This window comes from Microchirus variegatus, assembly GCF_963457635.1.
Source record: "Microchirus variegatus genome assembly, chromosome: 16".
NCBI lineage: Eukaryota > Metazoa > Chordata > Actinopteri > Pleuronectiformes > Soleidae > Microchirus > Microchirus variegatus.
This window is the reverse complement of record NC_139817.1, coordinates 8,178,114-8,203,581: the sequence shown is the minus strand read 5'-3', so window position 1 is coordinate 8,203,581 and position 25,468 is coordinate 8,178,114. Positions and strand designations below refer to the sequence as shown.

The following is a 25,468-nucleotide window of genomic DNA, read 5'->3' as shown; positions in this document are numbered from 1 at the left end:
TACTTTAAAATGGTATATCAACATTTAGGAGAACTGAAACGGCGCTATTTTAAAGCTGTTTTTTTAATGTTAATAAGTTAAACTATTTTATTTACAGGCCTGTTTAATACGCTCAAACAACCATGTTTTTTTAATTTGGTAAACACAGGGATTTGATAGCATCGTTGCAGTACCCACAGTGGCCACAAGTGGGCCGCGGCTCTGTTGATCAGGGCTCTCTCGTCTCTCTAAGTTGCGTAAAATTATGTAAAATCACGCAAAAATAAATAAAACACTACACAAATTAGTTAGTGTGAACAAACAAACCGAATAAAAAAGTAACACATTAGTTTTCAGCTAATCCCTGCAAACCGGAAGTTTGACTTTTCTCGACAGGAAGCTGTCAGCAGTGTTTTGTTGCTAGTGGGGACTGTTGTGTTGTGAAAATGGCGACGCCTCGTCGCTCCTCTCAGCAGCAACAGTCGAACACCCTGCCGCCCCGCAGCTCCTCCATCCCCGGTAGCCCTTCCAGCTCTCCGCCGGCACCTGCCGATGATGCTACTCCGCTTCCCCGTAGAAGCGCGGCGGAGAACACGGCTGACGGCGAGGCAGCCCCGGCCTCTCCCACCACCACCACCACCACCACCTCTCCATCTCCGGCCCTCTCCTCCTCCGCCAGCAGCGGCAGCAGCAGTAGTGCTAGCTCCCCGACCACCACCGAGGGTAGCGGGACAAGCCCTGGCTCCACGCCCGACTCAGGCAGTGGTAACCCGAGCAGCAGCAGCAGCAGCGCTGTGGGTGCTAATGCAAACGGGGCGTTCAGGGAGCTGTTTGAAGCCTGTCGAAACGGGGATGTTTCAAGGGTGAAGAAACTCGTGGATGCGGTGAACGTGAACGCTAAAGACATGGCAGGACGTAAATCGACACCCCTGCATTTCGCAGCAGGTAACATTTACTAAATAAATCTAATTACACACAAATAAAATCGTATTTTTCAGACCGTTCACTTGTGATGATGCGTTCAGGGTGTGGGAGTGACCAGACACCAGTCACAAGCGTATCTGCAAACTTTATCACATTCGTTTTCACAATTATCAGATGTACACGTTTAAAACAGTCACTTTGTTGAACTCAAAAAACATTAAAAGCAAATTTTATGTTACTGTTAATTTAATAAATGAGATATAAATGCATTACACAGGGTGCAAGGCAGAAAATAAACAGGTGAAAGTATTTAAGAGAATGATTACACATATTTGAGTTGAGTGAGGAAAAAATGTATGAAGAGAAAATAAATGAGACAATATGCACTTGACACTTAACAGGGTGTTCATTTTTTTTATTTTTTTTTTGTGTATTTTGTTAAAAACACTTCACTTTTATGGCTTATTTTAGTTTTATGTTGTTGTCATAAAGGGTGTAGTCGATTGTGTAGGTAACTGAAAAAGACAGAGCGTCTAAGATTCCTTGTGTTGAGGTAATAATAATAAGTGATGTATTCTTCTAACTTCTCCTTTCCTAATCATTTAAATATGTATTATGAATGTATATATTGTATTATTGTTCACTTTAATGAAAGTAACAAACAAATGATTAAATAAATACTCAAAAACCAAACGATAGTACTGTCACATTTAATGTATAAATGACACATTATACCCAGCAACTGAAAGGTTCACGCTGTCATCTCAGGGAACCAGCTTTTTTAAATGCACTTAATGTTAAACAGTGGTGCCATTGTAAATGTTTACTTTTTTATTCACCGAGTGAAAAATCTGTAATAAGTGAAATATCCATAACTTGTAAATATAAACATTGCCTTTAGTTTTATTAGTTTTAGCCACATGCAAGACTTGAATCAAATTAGGAAAGTTTCTGTGTTTGTTTAAGGTGATCTTCAGCTCTCTTCTTTCAGTTTGGGCTGTTTTAAGCCTTTTAACTGTACAGCAAAAAAAACAAAAAAAACAAAAAAACAACAACAGCTGTTTTATATCTCTGGCTTTTCTAATCCTTGGCAGCTTGAACAAAAACAGATTCTCTAAAGTCTCTGGACACAGTTGACGTGAAGAAGGGTGACGTGACAACACTTTCCATGACAAATGTGATACAGATAGAAAATGACGACGAAAGTCGAGTAAAGTTTTAGAATTTCAGCATAAATAAGAATTAAATCAGATCTGTAAACACGGATGGTGAATATACAAAGTATTGTAAATGATGTTTTCTTCTTTTGATTCTAAATTAATCTTTTTCACCTCTTTTTCTCGTGCCTCAGGTTTCGGACGGAAAGACGTGGTTGACCACTTGCTTCAGACGGGCGCCAATGTGCACGCTCGGGACGACGGGGGTCTGATCCCGCTTCACAATGCCTGCTCCTTTGGTCACTCTGAGGTGAGATTTACTTACACGATCCCCCCCCACTGTGCTGTCCAGGCAAAATAGCACACAAATCCGTTTCCTGCTTTTGTCGACTTCCTGCTTTGTCAGGTGGTCGATCCACAAAACCACAAAGTGTGCAGTCATGGGTAGAGACCACCGTGAGAAGACGTTCATTCACTGCTGTGGTCATCCCCTGATCCTGGTGATGATGATGTTGTGGATTATGTGTAACAGATGTGCGGCTGAGGCTTTGTTGTTCTCGGTTTCATGTGTTTTGAGAGGTTTTGATTGAGAGCACTTAACGTCATCGTCGGAGAAGTGCTGTGCTGTGTGTGATCACACGGCAACGATTTGCATCACGATGAGAGTGAAAACACTTCCAAACTGAAACCAGTCACTCAGCAACTACAAAGCTGAGGTTCTTAAAGTGCTTGTTTGTCTAGTTTTTAAGTTGTTTTTTTCCTGCAAATTAGATGCAGTGACCTTGTTCTCCGACAGACAGTGGAAACCCTCTGCTGGAAATCGGATAGTTAAATGGACGGTTGAGGTACTGAGCTGTGTTGTTGCAGACGGTCGAGGTTAAGAACTTGCATTCTCTTTTACAACCAATGGAATTCTATCTACAGCTTTAAAGCTGCGATATAATATAATGCTAATAATAAAAAACTATCATTGATCAGGCATGTTTGGTCCATGACATGGGTCCCTCAGTTTCAAGTCCACAGGAAGGACACTCCTTATTGAGGTTAAGGTGTTTGTTGATTAATAAATAACAACAAAAGGCTGAATCTCTGACATCTTTTGTGAATTTTTGCCATTGTTGACTTTATTACTCTGCCTTTGTTTGCCTCATTTACCTGGAAACAGGCTCTGTCAAGCAAGACTATCAGACCTGACTGAGGCAGTGTTTGTGTGCATACAGTGGCAGTGCAATAGACATACATAATAATAACAATAATACATCAGATTTTTAATACGCTATTCATGTCGCGCAAAGACTCTTGAACAAGAAAACAGAAGAAAGGTGATCAGTAATAAATCAGTTAACTTAAGTAATGAATAACTATGAAGTAACTATGGAATTTCCAGTTTTTGCTAAATCAACCAGTATAAAGTTCTGCACTCCAGTTTTAAGTTTCGGCCGTAATGCTCATTGTTCATCGCCATTTTTTTTTTTTTTGTTTTGTTATTCTTTTATCTAAAGTAATGAAATCTCAAAAAGTCAGCTGGATTTCATCTGTTGGTAGGTTTAACTCAGAGGATTCACAACATGGCTTACTGTCACTTTGAAGTATATCCAGCCTGAGTAGAGTAAAAGAACATCTGATGTTTTTATAGTGTTTGCTAAATGAAAAGTAAGTTCAATGTTCTTCTTTTCTTCCAGGTGGTGTCCTTGTTGCTATGTCAGGGAGCCGACCCTAATGCTCGAGACAACTGGAACTACACGCCGCTACACGAAGCAGCCATTAAAGGCAAGATAGACGTCTGTATCGGTAAGTGCACAAAAGCAATGTGCTCAGTTTATTTTGTGTTTGAAGAAGTAAGTTATACTAATAATTGCCATGAAGAGAAATGGAAAAACCTTATTTCTGTGTGTGTGCAAGTACTTGGTTCCTTTCTGGTTTGGTTAAATATGCTTTTAAAGACATGGCATGTAAGATTTCTTTAACAATGACAAGACTTTTTATATTTCCAACACTCTTTAAACCCATATGAATATACATTATTCAAGGTAACAGACTGTAAAACAGCCTCTAATTGTGCTGCGTTCTGTTAACATTGTAAATCAGAGGTCACAACTTGGTGTTATCTTATATGTATATATTCAGTCAGATATTTTTGTCTACAGCAGTCAGGAGCCATTGTAAATGTTTACTTTTTTATTCACCCAGTGAAATAACCTGTAATAAGATATACTTTGCAGAAATATAATATATACTCTTGTAAATGCAAACATTGCCTTTAGTTTTATTAGTTTTAGCCCCAGGCAAGACTTGAACCAAATCATGAAAGTTTCTGTGGTTGTTTAAGGTGATCTTCAACTCTCTTCTTTCAGTTTGGGCTGTTTTTTAATTTGTGCTTTTAAAGACATAGTATGTAACATTTCTTTAACAATGACAAGGCTTGTTATATATTTCGTTTAGTGGTGTATTTACAGTAGCCAAAACATTTCCAACACCCATATAAATATACATTATTCAAGGTAATGGACTTTAAAACAGCCTTTATTTGTGCTGCATTCCGTTAACATTGTCAGAGGTCACAACTGGGTGTTATGTCACCTCTGAGTTGACCTTGCTCCTGAGAAATTGCTACCAAAGGTCAACCGGTGGCAATGGCAACAATTCCCATGATCCCTTGTGGTTTTTACGTACTGTTAATTTAATTCAGGACTTGTTAAATGTTAAATTCTGCTTTAGTTTTATATTCTTTTGTGCGTTTTATGTAAATGCACTCCCCACCCTTCAAAAGTCTTAACCCATATTTCTGTATAATCACACAGTAATTTTTAGAAACAATCGTAAACCACCCACTATTGTTTTTCATTAAGCTCGAAGCAGCAAATAACCCACGGAATCGCAATCACCGCGTTATAGTGCTTAATTCTTAAACTCACACGGGGACAAGAGCACATTGATTTCTCCGTCCTATATTATATGAGCTCCCACCAACGTGGTTTTAAATTAAAAAAGTGAAACGCCACCGCAGGCTCAGTTAGCAGCAGCAGTCACAGTTAATCTGAAGAATAGAGGGGGATGCTGTGTGTTACTGATCCCACAAAGTAGAAAAGATGCATCTTGACAGTAAACCCGTCCGCGCAGCCTTTTGAGGGTGATAATCTTTATGATCCTAATGGAACAGCATTGCTCACTTTGAATAATGATAATAATAATAGTAGACATACTGGCAGAAATCTTCACTGATGGTCGGTTTCATGGGGCTTTGAGTGCTGAGAGCAACGGGGAGGAAAAAGTTCCATCAGTCATTTTATGTCTGCAGTACCTGCTGCATAATGTCTGGGCCCTGAAGGACTGCACGGCAGCAGGGGGCTTGTTGTTGCTCTGATTATCACCACACACAAATTTAATCTTGTTATCAACAACTGGTGCAAGGATTGATGTATAAATCATTTTAAATGACATGGAGATTAAGGCCTTTGGTCTTTTGTTTTTGGTTGTTATACAATGAGCATATTTAGTTTTTTTTCTCAACTTCCTTTTCTCATTAATGGAAATGTCACATAGTTATTCAAGAATTGCTACTAAATCCTACTCACTTCAACTTTTAAATTCGCAATACTTGGTTGATTGTATTTCAGAAGACACCTCCACTCTTCTTCATTTGCGTAATGAGCTTCTGTTTTAAAATATAAAATTAGAGGTCGACCTATATTTATTTATATTTTTATTTTTTAGCATGAAATTATAAATGACAAATAAGATCATTAATCTAAATGATGCATGTTTAAATGGGGAGTGGGGAGAAAATATGTGTTTATTCAATGCCATTTTTTTAATCTAATGTTGCAAATTTACATTTAAAATACTTTCTGTCCAATCTTTGTTTAATTTTACATTATATACAGTTAATTTCAATAAAAATAATGTATAAACTGCATTTATCAACATTTATTGGATTTCTGAGAAAAAAAATGCATAATTTTTTATAATTGAGCTGAGTAGCCCAACCATTTTTTGACCTACCTCTACACAAACCTCCATAAAGCAAGACTCTGGCCTAAAGTACATGTCAAAGGCTTATTATTAGTTTACCTAAATAAAAGAACAGGTCATTTTGAGGATGTCTTTGCTCTGAAAACACTCTCCAGGGATGCTGTTTGCTTTTATTTGTGCGAATGCATCAGTGTTGAGGTGAAGGACGCAGACAAGCGTTGACAACACCGTGGCTCTTCTTGGTTCAGTTGCGAGCACAAATCACGAGTGCCGACATTTAGCCAACACTTTCTCCCCCAGAAAATACCCGCTTCAAAACACTTTGTGAAGCAAGAAGTTGATAAATGCGTTTTACTGTGCGGGTTCAAAAGGTAAATATTTTCAGGACACATTTCCAATTTGTGGAATAATTTGAAAAGGCTGACTCCTTCACTGCTCCTATATTTCTTTCACTGCCCTCTGGCACAACTGGAGACTGCAATACACATTTCCACTTATCATTTGTCCAAGTCCCTGAATGTGCGCATACTTGACTGCAACAGTGAAGGTATTTCTCTGAATTGTGATTGGAAAAACAGACTAAATATAAGGCATGCTTTAAGTTCACATTTTTAATGACTATCTATTTTGGGCAAGTCTACACACTTAATTTCCATTATATATAGAAAGTATCTGCAATCATCGGCTGCCAGGAATGCTGGATGTGTCTGAAACGTGCTGTTAAATGTGCGTAATAGTCTCGGAATATGTGGCAGAAACACTTGCCTGGACTCTTAAATAGCACACTGCACTTGAAGATACTCTTCAAAATTAAGAGCCACAGTTCATTTAGACTTTATCAGGGCATTGACATTATTGATTCGCCTGGAAATCTGTACTGGGCTGTCTTGTGCCTACACAGTATATTTAGCTTCGGAAAAACTTGCAAGACAAATCCCCTGCCTTTTTGCTAAGATGAAACCTCTCACACAACATTATAGACATCATCACAACTCGGGTTTGTACAGAGCCTCCTCCAGGGTCACGGTGGGAAAGTCTTTAGAGCAAACTTTAGCGTTCACTCGCAAAACGTTTGAGTTCTCTCGCCAGCTCTCAGACGGCCACTTGCACCCTGGCTCTCCTGGGGGAAAAGAGCCCAGCACGTATAAGCTGCAGCTGTTTATCTGTAGCTCCATAGATTGGAGCCATGGAGCCCTGGCTAGGGTAGGAGCGTGGCTCTCCAGAGAGGTCTTTTGGGGAACCTTCTGAGGTCCTTGAACAGTGGGCATCCCATGGCCAAGTGGAAAGGGAACTTTGCTTGTAACAGTAGGGTTCTCCAGGTCAAATGCCTGGAGTAACCCTGAGCAAAGTACCCAACCCCAATTGCTTCCTGTGCGCTGCTCCGTGGCTGCCCTCTGCTCCTAATTCTAGGAAGTTTTCTAGTAGAGGATGGCTTAAATGCAAAGACTTAATTTCCCTACGGGGGATTAATAAAAGCACAAAACAAGAACTGGGGAGCACCAGGGAGGAAAAGCACATGATTTGCAAGTAAACGTAAAAGTTTACTCACTAAAAGTTTTGCACCCTTTCCCATACGGTGGCTCCGTAAGGTTTGTTGAGTTGAAACAGGGAAGAAAAACCTGACTTAAATGTTTTTCTCACAAGGAAAACCAATGCATGTCAGCAAAAAGTCACATGACCCCCGGTGGCTTATTTATTGGACCAGCGTTTGGTCAACTGTTGTCCTGCCAGTTTGGAGATTTAGCAGCTGGACATGAGACTAAAATGAAGGCTGTAACTACAGCTCAGCATGATGGGATCACACACAACAAAAAGATACTTGACCTGTATCTCTTCAAGCTCAAGGTCCAGAGAAAAATCTAATCAACAAACCGTGGGAGAAGAAGATCTTGAAAAATGAGAACATCCATCATTTACACTTCAGTTTATAGTTAAACTGTGTTTGTTCCACTTTGTTTTGCGGGTTATGGTTAGATGATCAAGCCTTTCATCTCCATGTGAAGCCGCCGCATTTCTCAGTACAGCTATAGTGTTTTTGCTTTAATGTCGTTCATGATCACATTCCCACGCTGCAAACAGAGCGATGCGTTTTACGCCATGAACAATAAAGTCCCGGCAAAAGTACAACAGCTACATTGTGCTGGAGAAGCGAGGCGGCTGCATACGGTTTGACTACGGCTATAAATGCCAGATACGCCTATGAAAAGTGGATTCTACAAATAAAAATAAACATAGTTATTCAGTAGGACTTCACAGTTGTATTTTAATCGAGATCAATATTTTTTTTTCTGATGGTCTGTTATTGAAAGTGCATGATCTGCCAGTGGAAAACACAAAGCAAATAAAGCGCTCTCTAAAGAACTGCCTGGCCAGCCCACAACGATATAATTCCTTTATCTTTATTATGTAAGATGGAGGTTTGATGTTTGTCATGTCAGCATCTAAAAACTCTTTGCCCAAGTGTTAACTTGAACAAGATACTACTTAAAAAAAATGTGAAGATATAAATTCAGAACTGCTAAAAGTAAAAAAAAAAAAACCCAGCTTGTTTAATTGCTGTTATGTGTCATCAGCAGCACTTTGTTACCATGATGTAATCAGTTTTGGTTAATGCTCGCTTTTTTTCCACGGTTTGGTCACAGCGAGTCGTAAGTTGCAAATCTGACGATGTCCTGAAAGCTAATCCTGTCCAAAAGAAGGGATCTGGGTTGTCCTGGTATTTAAAGCTGACAAATGGGGGTTTGGAAATATGTGCTAAAATGTCACTATGATGACAAATTTTAGTTAAAGTCTAAATTAATATCGACGTTTTTTTAACATTTTCATCAAAGAAATATAAATATTTGTGTAAAGGGAATCAGGCTTGTATCGCACTGATATCTGTATTGGTACGTTCTTAAAGTGGTATTTAGACATCCCTTCTCAGGCTTCTCGACTGGCGTATGAAGGATTGATGCAGAGCTAAATCATGTTTTTGTTTTGTTTTGTTTTGAGTGGGTGAATAACACGATGCACAGGTACACGCACGCAAACACACGCACGCACAACATCCTGAATTTTTAAAAGTGTGCCTGCCTGGTTATCTCCGCTTTTCCTGCTGTGTTCCAGCAGGATGGTTCACAGCGAGTCAGAGGGCACGTGCGACGAGAACCGTTTCGGCAATCACAACAGCGGGAAGCGAGACAGAGAGGGAGGCAGGCGGAGTGGTGACATTAGTGCCCTCACAAGAGCTAATTTACAGGAAGAACTGAGCACAGGCAGAGTTTATTATTCAGCTCATACCTGTGGGGTAGTTCATCTCTCCTCTCTCCTCTCGTTTCCTCTCCTCTCCTCTGCACCCACTCTTATGTTTTGCTCTCCCTCCCCTCTTTTTGCCCTCTACCTCTCCCATCCTCTCTCTATGACTCCCCACCACCGCACCGTTCCAACCTTCTCCCCTCCTCTCCTCACTCATCCTGCTCTCCGCTGCATCGCTCAGTCAGTTGGAGAGGCGAGAGTCTCTCCACTCGCACCGCCTGCCTGTCTTGCTGCTGCCACTGCCGCCGCCGGGGCTGCTGCTGCTGCTGCTGCTTGGATTCTTCTCCCCCTTCCTCACTCATTTTGATTTATTTTCTCCGCTCGAGCAAAGGCTTCCCTCCCTTGTTCCCGTGGAAGTGGGATGTTTTTTGTAACCAGTCACGTAGCCCTTTTGTGAGGTCCTCTGTTTCTCCGGCGCTGTGGTCTCAGCGTTGCTTTTCGCAGCTCCCGTTGTGACATGTCTGTTTACATCAGCAGCATGGCTCGCAGGGCAGGGGCAGCCGGGGGCAGCCAAGGGAGCAGCGCTAGCAACAGAGGAGGAGCAGCTGGAGGAGGAGGAGAGAAATGTGAAGTAGGACTTGGAGGAGGGCTGCCAGTACAGCGCGGAGTCAGAATGACCAGAGGCGGAACAGGGGGGATAGCAGAGGAGCAAGTGGGAGAGAAGGGTCCAGGGAGAGCTGTTTATGGATCAGAATGTGGTTCAGTAGTAGCAGCAGCAGCAGCAGGAGGAGAAGGAGGAGCAGGAGGAGGAGGAGGAGGAGGAGGACTAGGACTAGGAGGAAGTGTGTGTCGAGGAGTTTGTATGTCAGTTCAGGAGCTCAGCTACTGTCTGTGTCTGCCCTGTTGTTGTACAGTGTTGCTGCAGCATGGAGCCGACCCCAACATCCGCAACACTGACGGCAAGTCTGCGCTGGACCTGGCTGAACCCTCTGCAAAAGCCGTGCTCACAGGTCAGTTTCCTGCCTATGTGTCTGTCTGCCCGTCGCTGCACTCACTCCCACATTTCAGTCTCACACACTCTGTCTTTGTGTTTTGCTGTGTGTTGGCTCTGTGCTGTTGCAGAATATGTTTGTTTGTGATTTGTTTTGTGGGGGATGTTAATGATTAATTGTTAGTAGGTTAATTAACAGAATTAATTAACCAACAATGTCTGTTACTTTTCATCCGTGTGTTATTTCGCTGGACCTCAAATACGGTGTAGTTACAACCGATACCAGAAGAGGGCGCACATCAACCCAAAAGCACTAACGTTATAAGCGGATAAGGTCAGAGTGCATGGACGTGAATCGCGTTGCAGCAGCCTCTGAGCTTATAATTACGATCTATCCGAACCATAAATCTGGTTTGTGCAACGCAGGTGTGAAAGTGCGGCGATTTCCTGTTTCCATTTTTGTTTTTACTACAGATGTAGTAACACGTAAGAAGAAATCCTTGCCCTAATGCTAACCCCTAAACTGTATGTATTTTTATTAGAAAAGCTACTACTAATAATAATAAAACAATTGTTTTTTATCGCGAAAATCCAAGTTTGCACCGTTGCCATGGCAACACAATGTAACGATAGGTGAAGATATTCAACACGCATCATCTCCATGTTTTTTGAGTGTTTCCACTGACAGGGGTTATCGTATCAAACTCAAAATCAAAGTTATTCCCGAAATCGTAAAGAAACTGTGTATATCAGTCACCGTACGTCAAAGTTACACTTCCTGTTTCTGGGCATTCCACTTCCTGTAGGGTGGTCATCCTTTGCAGACATGTTCAGGATGAGTCTCTGGTGACACATATTAAGTTTCTATGATTTGTTGTTGCCAATGAACTGACAATAGTTCAACTCCGTCAACTTTTAATATCGGTTAAGAAAATAGACGCAATTTGCAACCCGGGTGTGGTGAAATAGTTTCTCAGAATGTTCACATTTCACTCCTTGCTTTCTCACCAATATTCCTTTACTGTACACATGTTGCCCACTACCTTACATTTTCTTTGGTATTATGTTTTTTTCTCTGCCTTCTGCTCTGACTGAGCCCATCGATCAGCTACGCAAAAACAAGCTCACGGTGTTGGGTTTTTGCTTTTGTTTGCTTCTATTTTGCTTGTGTGTTTTTATCTTGTTCCATGTCAAACACACAATAAAACAAGCAAACATTGACACAGCTAGCCTGTTATAATAGCTGTTAGGTTACCTAAAACTGCAGCACTGTACCATTACCATTACATTCCCTCAGATACAGACCGTGGGAAACGCCTCCATCGACCATAGTCATCATCACAGCCGCCAACATTGTCATTATTGTCCTAGTTGGGTTTATCTGAAGGCCTGTTGTCGTACTCCTGCACATTCTCACTTTCGAAGCTTCAATCGATCACTCAATGGATTTCTTTTCACCCTTTTCATGTCAAAATAAACCTCCCAACGTTTTTTTGCTTGAGTTTAAAGAGCAAAAGAATCTAAAGTTAAACTCATATAAAACTTCTAGTGACCAACATGGGACACTTAAAGTATGTAGTGAATCTCAGACTAATTTACGGGGTCTTTTATTGTTACGAGCTCTTAAAGGCAGCAGGACTCATTACACCTGTTCATTGGCAGGAGCCGCTGGGACGGCTCGTGTTTGCTTGTAATTGAGGAGCTAATTTAAAACATGTCCTTTTTAGATGAATTATTTTGTGTGTTTTAATTAGACATCTCAACGTACTGAAACAACAAGCCTGTTTTCTTTTTTAGTCTGATTTTGTTCTTCTTTGCAAATGAGCACCTCATTTTCATACTGTTCATACACCCATCTGTAAATGTCTGTTCATGGCATAACTATCTGACAGTGTGTGGAGTGCTGACTTTGACGTTGTTTGAATCGGAAATGCAAGAACAGATGTTGCCCTATTGTCATATTTAATGTGTATCATTCCTTTTCTGATCTGGTAGGAGTTTAAAGTTTAATTTGTTTGTTTTTCTTTAAAGTTAAGTTTCTGGTCCCATAAAAAATAGGATTTTTCACATTTAAAAGTCTCGCTCTGTGTTCATTGTCGCTCACTTTTCCTCTCTGGGCATCAACACGGGCTCTAAATCAGTTTCGCAGCACCACTTCTGTGTTTACACTGGGTTACATCATCAATTCTCCTTGTTTGGCCTATGCGCCGGATGAGACAGACCTCAAGATACCACACTGAGACTGTGCAATGTCAAAACATGAGCGGGGAATCTCACTGCAGCCAGCCTGTGAAGAATTATTGTCCTCGGCTGCAGGAATTGAAATGAGGTTGTTCGGTGCCAGGATTATTGCACTCTGCCGCATGTGTCGCAGTTAGCCCCCCTCACCCTATTCTATCTCAGTATTAGACACGGTACACGTTTTACAGTGTAATTGTCGTGGTAGTGCAATTTATTGGCGGTAAAAATCAAAGATTTAGCTGAAGAGTACTTTAATTGCCCTCAGTCTAAATGTGATAGAAAATCAAACACGGTGCACTTAATCAAATGTGTGTGTGTGTATATATGGAATGTAATGACTCATGGCAGCTAATAGGCGATTTATTAAATCATATCAGTGCACACAAAACCAGAACTCTGTTAGATTGTCCAACTGTGTATTATGCCCATTAGAAGGTCACAAAACAATAATCACAGAGAGACGATGGTGTTTTAAAATGTACAAACTGTGGCAGAGTATTAAAATTTTAATGAGAACGTGAACAATGGTACATTTACAGGAAAGCCTTCTCTCCCCCAGTTTTTAGCATCTGCTGTTTCACACATAGAGGCACCTGCCGATGCATTCGGGTGAAAATTAGCAGTTAACAGGGAAAACGAGTCGATCCATAACAGGGGCTCTCGCACTCTCTGCTCTGTCATCAGTCTCTTTCTCTTGCAGTGGCTTGTTCTGTTGTTCTGATCCGTGTAGCTCAGATCTGAGAAGTATGCAGATTCTGGTTAGTTTCATGAGTTATGCTTCAAACGACCGGCACTAATTACCTTAAACTATCATCCCGTCACATTGTCTGCTCACCTAGTGCCAACCTGTAATGATACTACTGTCATAAAGACACTCGCCAGTGAGGCGGTTAAATCGGTGATCTCATAAATGCCTTTGTTATTGCCCAAATGGTGCAGTTTAGATGGAAGTGGCATAGAATTTAAACATTTCTCAAAAAAAACCTCCATAAATGCAGTGTCTGTAAAAAGTGTGACTTTGTTCTCCAGTGACACTCTGTGCTAGCTCTTTCTTCCCTGTCCTATATGTTCATTGTACATGATTTAGAGGTTCTGCTCTTTCCCTCATTTCTGCTGCATGCCAGTGCAGCTTTCAGCTCCAGTCTGTGGTGATGGAAGTTTATATTGACCTATAAATTAGCACGGCTGCTCTGCCACGTCCAACGCGCCGCGCCTAGAAACGACTCTGTTCTCCTTTAGCAGCAGATGTGACAAGGAATGGCAGATAATTTGTTTTTACTGAGCCCCAGAAGCCTGTCATGCTGCTCTAATGCGTGAATTTATTTGTTTTTAATTTCTGTTTTCCTGAACATGGTAAACACCTTACTTCCTAGATGTGCCGCTTTACACGCACAAAACCATGACATCCTGCAGACTGCTGCTCTAATTTATCGCAAACATGATTGCACTACACCATGAGGCAGATTCATTTGAATAAATGCATGTAATCAATTAGGAATTTGATTATAAAAGCCTTTCTAGTCTGCTTTACAATGTTTTCTGTACAAAGGTCTAGTGAAGATGGATAGATTTAATAATTACATTTATTTCTATAATAATAATAACAATTATTTTCATAATCAATTGATCTCCTAATCATTATCTTGATTAATTGATTGTTGTTTGGCCCAAAAATTATCAAAATAGTTTGTGATAAATAATTGCTTTTAAAGATTAGTTGACTAGTTGCAGTCATACTTTTATCCATACTGAACCAGTTTAACCTCCAAATCCCACTCGTGGGCCCTTCATTAATTCATGTCAATCAAACATCTAACAGATTTTTCCAAGGTTCCTGCATCAACGTGAGAGCATTATCAAAAACCCAAAGTATCCCTTAAGCGGGCTGCTAGTAAGTAATTGCAGAAAACGTGCAGTAATGATGTGGAAAAAGCCCCAGAACGGCTAACTTGAGAAATGAAAAGGTTCACCACAAGGATTTTTCTTTACATCTGTCTGTCCTGTCATTGGTGATTGATCTCATTCTGGCTGGAAACCAGTGATTAGGACACTTTCATCAAGTTGTCTATGTCCTTGACGATTATTTCTCTTCTCCCCTCATCTCTCCTTTGTCTACTCCCCTCACTCATCAATTACGCCGCTGTTTAATGAGCTTGCAAGTACAGCACATACCCCTCATCCACTCGCACACCAGCCCTGGTGTCACATCATCCGTACTCTTTGTCCTCTTGCCCCCTGCTGTCTCCAATCCATCGCAATCTCTGTAACAATCAGACTCTCCATTTTTTTTCCCCTCTCTGACATTTGTGATCTATTCTCTCTCTCTCTCTCTCTCTCTCTGCTCCTCACTTGAAATGTCTCACTCTGCCTCGAGTTACCTCTTCAAGTCTGTGACAGTAACATATTTCTAGTATCATATTAGTCTGTAAAGTGGTCATGATGAATCACAGACCTTGAGAAACCCTGGAAAATGTTACTTTATTTACAAAAACATATTTAAATAGCCCTCAGAGCTAAGATTTTATCAGCTAATAAATAACCAAAAGACTAACACGATAGATCAATCAGTAGCTCTGGCTGTTATCTCACTGTGGATGGTTAGATAACATACAATATTTGCCTTCAGTGCACGTTGTATAATTTCCTAGCTATAAACCAACTTTAGATGTGAAAGTCTGAAGAGTCTATAGCTTGGGGACAATTACAAAGAAGGAAGGAAGCGACTGATTAGTCATTCCTGTATGCATTATTGTTGCGTAATAAAAATGAGAGAGAAACACTGAAGGGAATAAATAGAGACAGACAAGAGACAGGAGTGAGGAGAGAGTCCATTAGCTCCTATTAATTACCACTAATTGGTATTCACAGACGAGCTGCTTCTGAGCCTCAGAGAGATCAATTCTCTTCCCTGGACTCAAAACATACATACACACACATGCAAAACAACACATCGCCACACAGGCATGCACACACTCATCACACAAATTCTTATTCAGATCTATGTTTTCTAAATTGGTCCGGATTGCCTGTTTCTTTAGACACCTGTACGACTTATTGGTACAAAATATCTATAAAGCCAATCACATGTCAGCAACTTCATGTCTCTACATGAATTAATGCATGTAGACATGGTCTAGATCGGGGTTTATCAATCCTGGTCCTGTGGACCCACTGTTGTGCAAGGAAACGTCTAAAACAGGCAGCACAGTGGGCCCCCAGGACCAGGATTGAGGAACCCTGGAGATGACCACCTGAAGTTCAGAGCATCAGAATGGTGAATGGTTAATATGGCATGGTTGTTGTTGCCAGATGGACTGGTGTTAGTATTATTAGAAACTGGTCACCTACTGTCTGTGAAGGTTCGTATTCATCCATCACTCAACACCAGTTATGATGGTCAGGCCACATCGCAGGCATGCCAAACAAATGCTCTGGTCGGATGATTGCACGGCAACGCAGAAGAAGAGGTTTGGCACATTGGCCTGTACAGCCACCTGAATAACCACAAATGATCAGACCAACCCGAAGGAGGACAATCTTACTTGTTGCGAGCGATCACCAATGATGATGACTCCTCTTCAGTAATTAGCTATAGACAAGTGGACTTGTTTGAGTTAGGTTTCACCGCTCATCCAACAGGCTTCTTCAGTTCAGAGCTGCACTGAAGAAGCCTCTGGAGTAACAGATAAAACATCTTCAATGACAAGATATGCAGAAGATGAGTGTTGATGAGTTGGAGGAAAATAGCCCAAGTGGCATTCGTTAATAAGAATTTGAAGTTGTTGAAATGAAGGCAGTAGCTCGTCTCCTTCCCTATTCTCGACCTTGGTAGCGATTACTCAGCTTTATTTAACATGGTTTATACCATTGTTCTAGGAGTCCTCTTGGGTACACGGGATTTAGCTGAGTTGTCGCTTGAAGGACAACTGTGCAGGTGACTGGACAGAGACTCAGCTGTTGTGTCTTTCTGCTAAATTCGCCTTTTCAAGCAACTGCCCCGTTTTATTGTCACACAATTGGAGGATAATTCCAACACGACGATACCCTTGTACGTCATTTTTTATCTAAATTGGTATTGACAAAAAACTGGACTCCACTATGGTGTGTCTCCTCACCTTTGATGGCAAAAGCCGGAGGCATTATGTTTTCAGCTAGTCCAATTCTTTTACCTCAGAAACCGCTTGATGGAAATATCTTTGTATTTGGCTCTGATATTTACTTGATATAACTGGTCTTATTTTGGTGGTCAAAGTTCCAGGTTGCTGTGACCTCTTTGCTGTCCTGTTGTTGTGAGGAATGCCTGGAGTGAATCTCATGCTGTCAAAGTTTTTTGTCATAACTCTGAATTTAACGGGGATATCTGATTGCATAAAAATCACGCAATGACATCTTATGTCTAAAAGTTAACTGGGATTTCATAACATTCTGTGATTTAAATGATTCTGGACACTGTGCACTGCCATTACTCGGGTACAGAAGAGGACAAAGTGAACATATTTCTTGCAGCTAGACTCTTGGTGGAGGCTGTAATCCAGGTCGCTGTATAAATTGATTTGCTCTGAGGTCAGATATAAAATTAGGACACCTCTAATGCCACTGTAAAGACGGCCTTCGATTCTTCTGCCTTGTTTTATTCCTTTTGATGTGGTTTCACCCACAGATACAGGCTCTCTTCTAGGTCAGAAAGTCCAAGGTAATATCTGTGTAACCTTTTACTGTACCATTATCTGCTGGTAGACAGATGGTTAAAGGTGCAGGATTCCTCACTGGGCCAGTGTCCAAACAGTGGACCTGAGGATTTATGATAGCATTGGAATACAATATATCTTGCACTTAAATCCATAGAAATAACATGTAGAGATAAACAGCATTATATAAACTGGTAAATGTGTTTCATACACAAACAGATTTTTCTCCTGACCTTCTCTCGACAAACCCGATTACTTTTGCTAAAGCAATAACTCACATGCACGAGGAAAATCAATCGCTTCGTCTTATGAATTCTTCTGAGCGCGGTTTTCACATTTTTCCTCGGCATTAGATCCTGATCTATTGCCTGAACTGAGTAAAGAAAACATTAGTCTTAAGTTAACGACCTGTGTGCAGTCAACATTTGGCCACACACATGGATTTAAACTCAGAGATTTCTGAAGATTTCTGGTTTTATCCGCACAGATCGATTTGATTCCTCCACACGCTCGGCATAAAAGTGAGACACTTATACTGATGGAATATTGTGTTGACTTGGTTGCAGTCATTGGATTTGATCATTGTATGTGTGTCTATAGATGTTTTCCACTAGTTAGTCATCTTTTTGTATCTTGAGTTTACAGTCACTGTCTCTTTTTAATGTGTCTCATAGGTTGTTGTTTGCGGTCTCTGTTGACATTTATTTGCAAGCATCTTGTAATTCTTTGTTCTTTAGTGTCTCTTTGTATCTGTTTTGTGTCTATTTGTAGTTTGTTTTGACCAAGTCTCTTTCTGTTGAATCTCTTTGTAGTCGTTTTGCCACTCTGCATTTGTGTTGTCTTATTGTAGTTGTTTTGAGTCTCTGTAGTTGCTGATGGTCTCATTTATAGTGTGTTTCTTGTAGTTTTGAGTCTTTGTGTTTGTTTCTGAGTTCCTGAGTTGTTTTCAACAGTCTCTGTAGTTCCTGGTCGTCTTTGTATTTGTTTTCAACCTCATTATGGTTGTTTCTAGGTCTTAATGGGTTTTAACATAATTCTGGTCATTTTGAATTTAATTTTCTCTCTCCTTGTTTTAGTCTTTCCCTACTGTGTCTCTTTCAAATGCAAATTCAGTTTAATAGCCTCTGAGTCTTTGGACCTATGGTCTAAATTCTTCATCATCTCCAGTCGAAACACGAAGGTGAAGTGCGTATAACTTGAATGACGTGCAGTGGAGTTTAACAACTTTTAACAAGCTTTATTTTCAAGAATCTCCCCTGTCATCTTGACATAGTCGGCATTTCATCCTCAGGATGTTGTGACGGACAGTGGTAATACCCTGTCACCACTTAAGACACTCTGGCAGCAAAGACATGCTGTTATTAAACGAAAGGACGGAGGAAAAAGATACACTGAGCTAAACGTTTTTTTATAGTGTCCCTGTCATCTTGTCATATGTGGAACTGGAACTAATCTGATTTGATTCGCTGTCGGATTGGTTTTCATCCCCTTTAAAATCAATAAGTGCCTGTGTCCAACCTGTGCTGTCGTGTTCATACTTGTACTTCTCAGCTAAATCTTCAAGGAGCTCTCCTCAGTCTCCTGTTTTGCTTTTTCTGTGTGACATAAAAAGAAAAGTTTGTAATAAGTGGTACTTGAATAGACATTGTGTGTGCATGAGTGTCTCCATTCAAAATAAGTCTTCCTGTCGCACTGAGTCTTTAAAAGGCATTGCTCCCAGCAAGGACTTCCACTTTATTGTAAATAAAGAGGCAAACATAAGCTGTTGCTTTTAAGAGAAGTCTGTGGTAGGTTAGCAGATTTACAAAGGCTTGTGGAACATGATGGGAGATTTAAGAGAGTGAGGGAGAGCGTGAGATACAGTGAGTCGATGAATGAGTGGAGGGCTGGGAGGGAGAGAAAGCTGTTGACTAAAAGAAGACAGGAGAAGAAAGGAGATCTAAGGTGTGATGGATGAAAAAATGCAGAGATGATAACGAACTTTTAACTGTGTTGAAGAACTTTAAACTATGATCAAGATAATTTTTTTCTGTGGAGGGCAGCATTGCACCTCTATTATTATTAGTAGAAGAAGAGTGGGGGTCAAATATGTTTGAGAAACAGGAGTAGAATGATCAGTATGATGGCTTAATGTGGCAGGATCTACAGTGATCTTGCACCTGATTGTGTGTGGTGTGTGAGAGACCTTGTCAGGACCAGCAGTCCTGACGGAGGGGTAGGTGGGGTGAGTGTGAAAGAATGGAAATGAATGACTTCTGTCTGCATAGTCTAAGTGTGTAGCTTCCATCCCCTTATCAGTGACATGCTTATTGATTACCACGATGACTACTGGTCGATTGGTCTCCAGTGATGAATGAGCCCGGACCTTATTGTCTTGTAGACAAACACAGACACACACCCGCACACGCACACACACCCGCACACGCACACACACACACACACACACACACACACACACACACACACACACACACACACACACACACACACACACACACACACACACACACACTTAAGGGTCACAACATGATTGTTTTTGCTGTCTTGCAGTCCAAAAGAAAAAGCACAAAATGTCCTCCCATAAGAAGCAGAGCAGATTTATTTATTTCCTGTGTCGATGTGTGTTTGTGTTACTGCCACAAACTGCGTTTGGGACCAGATATTTAACTAAAAACTGTCATTTGGGGTCAGTTTGTCCAATTTATGGGTCGGTAGTTGACGTGCGGGTATGAGCTGGGCAACCTGTGGCTTTGGTTGAGGTTAGGCTAAGTCCTCAGGAAGTGAACGCGAGTGTATGTGATGTCCCTAAAAGTGATTTGTGTGTGTGTGTGTTCCAAGGCTACCTCATCTCCTGAGTCGTTTTCCTGCAGCTGAAATTGCCTTGTTTTCCACTTGGCTGCACAGCTCCAAAATACAAAGTTAGTGGAGACAGTTGGCCACTCTGCAGGAGGAGCCTGATAGTGTCTGCTAATAGACTTGAATGTGGACTTCCCTACTCACATATGCAAAGAGAGAGAGGGGGCGAGAGAGAGAAAATGTGCGTCTTAAATTCTGCAATTCTTTTTCAATCACTGATGAATATAATAAAACAAACAAAGACAAAAAGTATTTGTCAGTTTTACAGTTGTTATAAAGGGGGAGAAAAATCACCGAGACACAAGGGAGATGTTTGTTTTAAACACTGCTGTAATTTGCTTTTATTATCCGTCCTGAGTAGTTAGTGTGTTTTGTGGACTGCTGAGGATCTGAAGTGACTGTGGTTCTGTTTTGTGTCTCCTCTGCCGCTCCTATAAGAAACAAGAGTATGATATCATCTTTTAAATCACTGCTAACTTTGTCTGTTGCCGTTGTTGATTCGTAGTTCTGCCTAACAAGGCAGGGAGGGAGGGGAAGTGTGTGTATCATCGGTATCTCTCTATCAAGTGTTTTGTAATGTGTTGTGGCTTTTCAGGCATGCTAAGTAGGTTGGCGATATCATCACCAATTAACATTGTGGTGTTTTTTAATCGTTATCCAGGAAATATCCTAACAGGCCTCAGGAGCCGTAGTCAGTTCAGACCTGGTATTAAACATTTCTTTATTGAATTATTTAGGAAACAAGGGTGGGAGGGTTGGAACACATTCAAGGGTGGAACGCATTCAAATAAAAATGTTTTAGTTTTGTTTTCTGTTCCATTTTTATGTATGGACACACACACACACACACACAGACACGCGCATACGTTGAATCTTATTAAAGTACAAATGATTCAGCTTGTGGTTTAGAGATGTACAAACATATAAACACGTCCACATCCTTATGTTTACTACAAGGAGGGAGGTGGGTGTGCGGGTGGCTTTGAAAACCACAATTAATCCAGTGCCATTCTCTTTAGTGCAACCTATAAAGCAATTAATCAGAGTGTAAGTGATGAGTGCGTGTGAATTTAGCTGAGCCAGTCGGCAAAGGCTCCAATCCCTCGCTCTTTTTAATTTCCTTTCGCCTCCCATTTATTTGTTTTTCTGCCACTGTTGATTGGCCTTAGTGTGCAGAGATCCACTTACAACCTCAGCAGTTGTGACCTTGCGTAGGTTAAAAGTGGATCGCTCCGCTCCTGAAACCGTTGACTCGAAGCCAGTTGTTGTTGTTGTTGTTGTTGATGTTGTATAACAGCGGAAAATCTGCTTCTACATTAAATGATATTTGATTCAAGAGCACAGACGCACACAGAGAAAACGAGTGGACAGCTGGGCACCGAGGCGACTCATGGTCCAGTCAGCGTCGGTCAACATCATCTGTGCTTGTGCACTTCACACACTCGATATAGTGAGTGTAATGGCTTTACCAAGTCCTTGCAGAATGGTCAATTTACTTCTATATACAGTGTGTGATTTGTTGACACACGTGCGTGACCCTGGAGTCACATTGTGCAGGTGCTCACGCAACTTCATGCGCACGCACACACACACTCTCAAGCATAAACCATTGAAATTCAAACTGTGATTGCTGCCGTCCACTGCTCTCTGCCAAGAGAGTGACACTAAGACCTACATGCACACAAACACACACACACACACACACACACACACACACACACACACACACACACACACACACACACACACATATCATCATTCAGGAGGCAGCAAGTCTGTTCTGAGCTTTAACCTGCCCTTGTCTGCTCTGTTAGGAGTCAGCAGGATTGTCTGTGACGCACGCACACACACACGCAGATACACAGAGCTTTGTGAAGCTATTCTTCTTAGGACACTACATTGTCGTCCATTCATTGGAACAGCTTAAACAAAGCACTAACCCTAACATTAACCTCAATCTAAGCACAATTCAAATGTTCGCCGTGAACCTCCTCAAAAGTGAAGTCCTGACAGGTTCACTGTTTATTACATGAAAAGGTCCCTAAAGAGGCAACAAATACAAGGACATGCACACATTTTTGACCAACTATCTTACTGAGGACACTCATAGGCATCACCTATTCCCTTACTTTACCTCAACCATCACAACTAAGTAGCCTTAACCTAAACCTAATTCTAAATCTAACCCTGAAATCCATAAAAAGCCTTTTTAAGGTGTGACAGACAGTGAGGAACAGCCTCAGTGTCCTCGCTGCCCCAAAATGTCCTTGCTTTTTATTATTTGTAAGTCGTAATGGTTCTCACAAAGATACTGTATATGTGCACACACATCATTTGAACCCATTCTTTGCCACGGAGGAGCAAAAAGAGAAGAACATACTGTGTATCACATCGAAAAGAAAAAGAAAAAGAAAAAAACTATTATTCCCCACTAATAACAGTGATTCCATCAAAAAAAATGGGTGAATAATTTAGAAAATGATTAATAATCAGCTAATTGTTGCAGCCCTCATCAAATATTCATTAGATAATAAGTCTTTTATATGAAGAAAGAAATATGGATGTATGACACAGATGCTACACATTGTATCGTTGCACTTCTCCTCCCATTCATTTGAAAGAAGCCTGGTCTTGTTAGCCTGAAATATTGGCTGCTGCTGAGTGATGAGAGTTCCCAATAGTTAGGACTTTCTTTAAGTGTATTTTTCTATATGGTTATATGTGGATAAACATTATTTTTGGTGATTGTTTTGGGTTCCTCACATGAGCACATACAGTATGTAATCGCCTTTTTTCCTGCCCTTTTAATGGAGGTGTCATCGAGTGTTAATCAATACTCCCTTGTGCCCCCCTCGTTTTGCTACAGTGGTCACCGCGTTGTCACTCTGAGGACAATGAGACCGTGTCCACAATCACTCCATCAATTGCTCGTTCACCACCACTTCCTCTATAGGTGACAGTTTATTCAATAATAGTCAGTAAATTGAGACCTGAATGGGGTGTGGGGTTTCTTGGATAGGTTTTGTTAAATGCCCGCCTGCCTTCTCGTCCGCCAAGAAGGAAGAAATGAGAAGAAACAGCGTTTGACCATTTCATGTTGAGGCCTGAGATATATAAAGTAGGTTAATGTTATAAACAGGATTTCATCTATCAGCAGAGATGGTAGAAAGCCAGATGACTCATTCAGTAAATAAAATAAGGACCTCAGCTCCACCACGACGTGACCTACGATCATTAACAATTCACTTTGTTCATTTAAGCTAATTTTATCGCCAATTTCTGTCAACAATGTTGGCTTATCATCGCACCCTTTGTTGGGAAAACTTACACAAGCTGTAAAGGCTTATGTAGGTTGTTTGGTATTAAAACTATTTCCTTTTTTCACTCTTAAATCTCAGAGGTTTGAAAATTGTGAGACGTCGTTGATATCTAGAAAACCTTGTGCTGCACAAATTCTCAATATCACTGATCGCTTCACATATTCCAGCAATAACGTATATCAAAAGTCTGTGAGCCCAAAATTGTGGTTTTATACCAATAGAGATTAAAGTGTAATGATCTGTTTAAAAGCAGAGATTTGTGAGACTTAAAGTAGAGGAGAGTTTGAGCTTTTCTCACAACTTTTTTCTTTCCCATTTTCTCTGGCATTTTTATGAAATATTAGCTCATGAATCAGTCCCAGAAGTAAAATCACAACTAAATGATGGCGAAAGTGAAGATTAAATATGACAAATATGCTATGCTGAGCAAGCTGATCGCATTGATTAATACTATTTATGATGACACAGTCCAGACAGCCACAACGACTCTGTCTGTCATGATATTTAATGGAAAAATGACGTCTCAACGCGTGAGAACTACACCATCAAAGTCACTTCCCTCATCTCCTTCTCGCTGTGATTTTCTGTTCCCCTTTTTTTTAAATTCATATTTCTCTCTCTCTCTCCTTTTACTTCTTTTTCTCTTTGAGTGACTTTTTCGCCTTCGCCTCCCTAACACCAATTATACTGTGTCAAATCCATGCATGTCAGTTTCCAGATCCCTAATCATCCCTTCTCTCTTTCATCTGCAAATCCTTTGTTCCTCCCTCACCCCCCCCCCCCCCCCCACCCCCATTTTTCCCTTCCCTGTAACCTTTCTTCTTCGTTCCTCACCCCGCCCCAGCTCTCCGTCTGCTCCACGCACACGCGGCCCATCATTCTTATCCTCCTTTCATTTATCTGTATTACATTTACCTCTCTATCTGCCTTTGAATGTTCTTTTTTTTTAAATTCCCTATTTCAATTTTATACCTGCCTTCCTCTCTGGCCCCCGTCTCAGATCCAAACTTCGTTGCATAATGCGCTGGCAATTTTTCATCGTGGTTCTCACGTCTGAATTTGCCCTCAAGTCACTCGTCAGTAGAAGTCGCGGCGGTAATCCTCCCAGGACGGACGTTGTCATGCCATTTTTCTGTGAACACGGCACTTACAGCAGTAGCCGCAATAACTTGTCTGCCTCCCGCGACTCGACATCAAACTCTTAATATTGCAGATAATAGCAATATCATGTTGTATGTCACTTTCTCCTTGAGGAATAACTCCTTTACTTTATATAACTTTATACAGCAACTATAGCTGCTTCACAAATGCAGTCTGAAATGGGGCGGGTCTGATGGTAAAGCAATTGCACAACATAATTAACATACAATTATTGGTTTATTTAAAGTAGAGGTAGTATATGAATATATTTCCCAACATATATATATATAATGTAATATTTTGAACACTTGCTCAACACTTCAAGACAGAGGAAACTCGTACGTTTTACCTTTGTCCTTCATAATTTGTAAATGAAAACAGTTGATGTTCGGTGTCATTTTCACCTCGTTGCCAGTCTGATTAAAGACATCCCTCTGATCCATGCCTGACACTAAGCAAACAATGCAAAGCTAAAATATCAGCTTTCCCTTTACACTGGCAGGGAAATGCTGTGAAATAAAAAACTTTCACTTTCTTGCTCCATTACTTGTATGGTCCGTAAAATGTCAGAGAATGTTGAAAAATGTTGATCAGTGTTCCTCAAACCTGGAAATGATGCTGTCTTGTTTTGTCAACAAATAAAAATGATTCAGTTTTAATGATTTCTTTGTTTCTATGGAGCAAATAAACTAGAAAATATTCACATTTAAGAAGCTGGAAAATCCAAAAGCTTGTTTTAATAATCACACTCAACTCTCAAACCGAATAATAATCGATGAATCACTGCAGCCCTAGTTAGTTTAGACATGGATTACTTCTGATATGGAGCTAAAACGCTTAAAATGAAAACATATGTTTTTATGGATGATGTAGCCCCAGTTTTCTCATCTTGAGGTCTAATGATCATTAAAGCCTTCTATGCGTTTCCTTAATTAATCGTTTAATTGTCACAGTGGTGCTGAA

At 40.7% G+C, this 25,468-nt stretch overlaps 1 protein-coding gene across 1 annotated transcript in view; it reads left to right on the top strand.

Annotated features, from left to right (window-relative positions):
* The first annotated feature begins 401 nt into the window (after positions 1-401).
* Positions 402-25,468, top strand: part of LOC310938191 (poly [ADP-ribose] polymerase tankyrase-1-like) — a 78,560-nt gene continuing 53,493 nt past the window's right edge. Inside the window, exons 1-4 of the mRNA XM_083902662.1 lie at positions 402-924; positions 2,255-2,370; positions 3,743-3,851; positions 10,184-10,279. Of these exons, the coding sequence (XP_083758788.1) occupies positions 426-924; positions 2,255-2,370; positions 3,743-3,851; positions 10,184-10,279 (820 nt within the window). The 5' untranslated portion in view covers positions 402-425. The remainder of the gene's footprint in view (positions 925-2,254; positions 2,371-3,742; positions 3,852-10,183; positions 10,280-25,468) is intronic.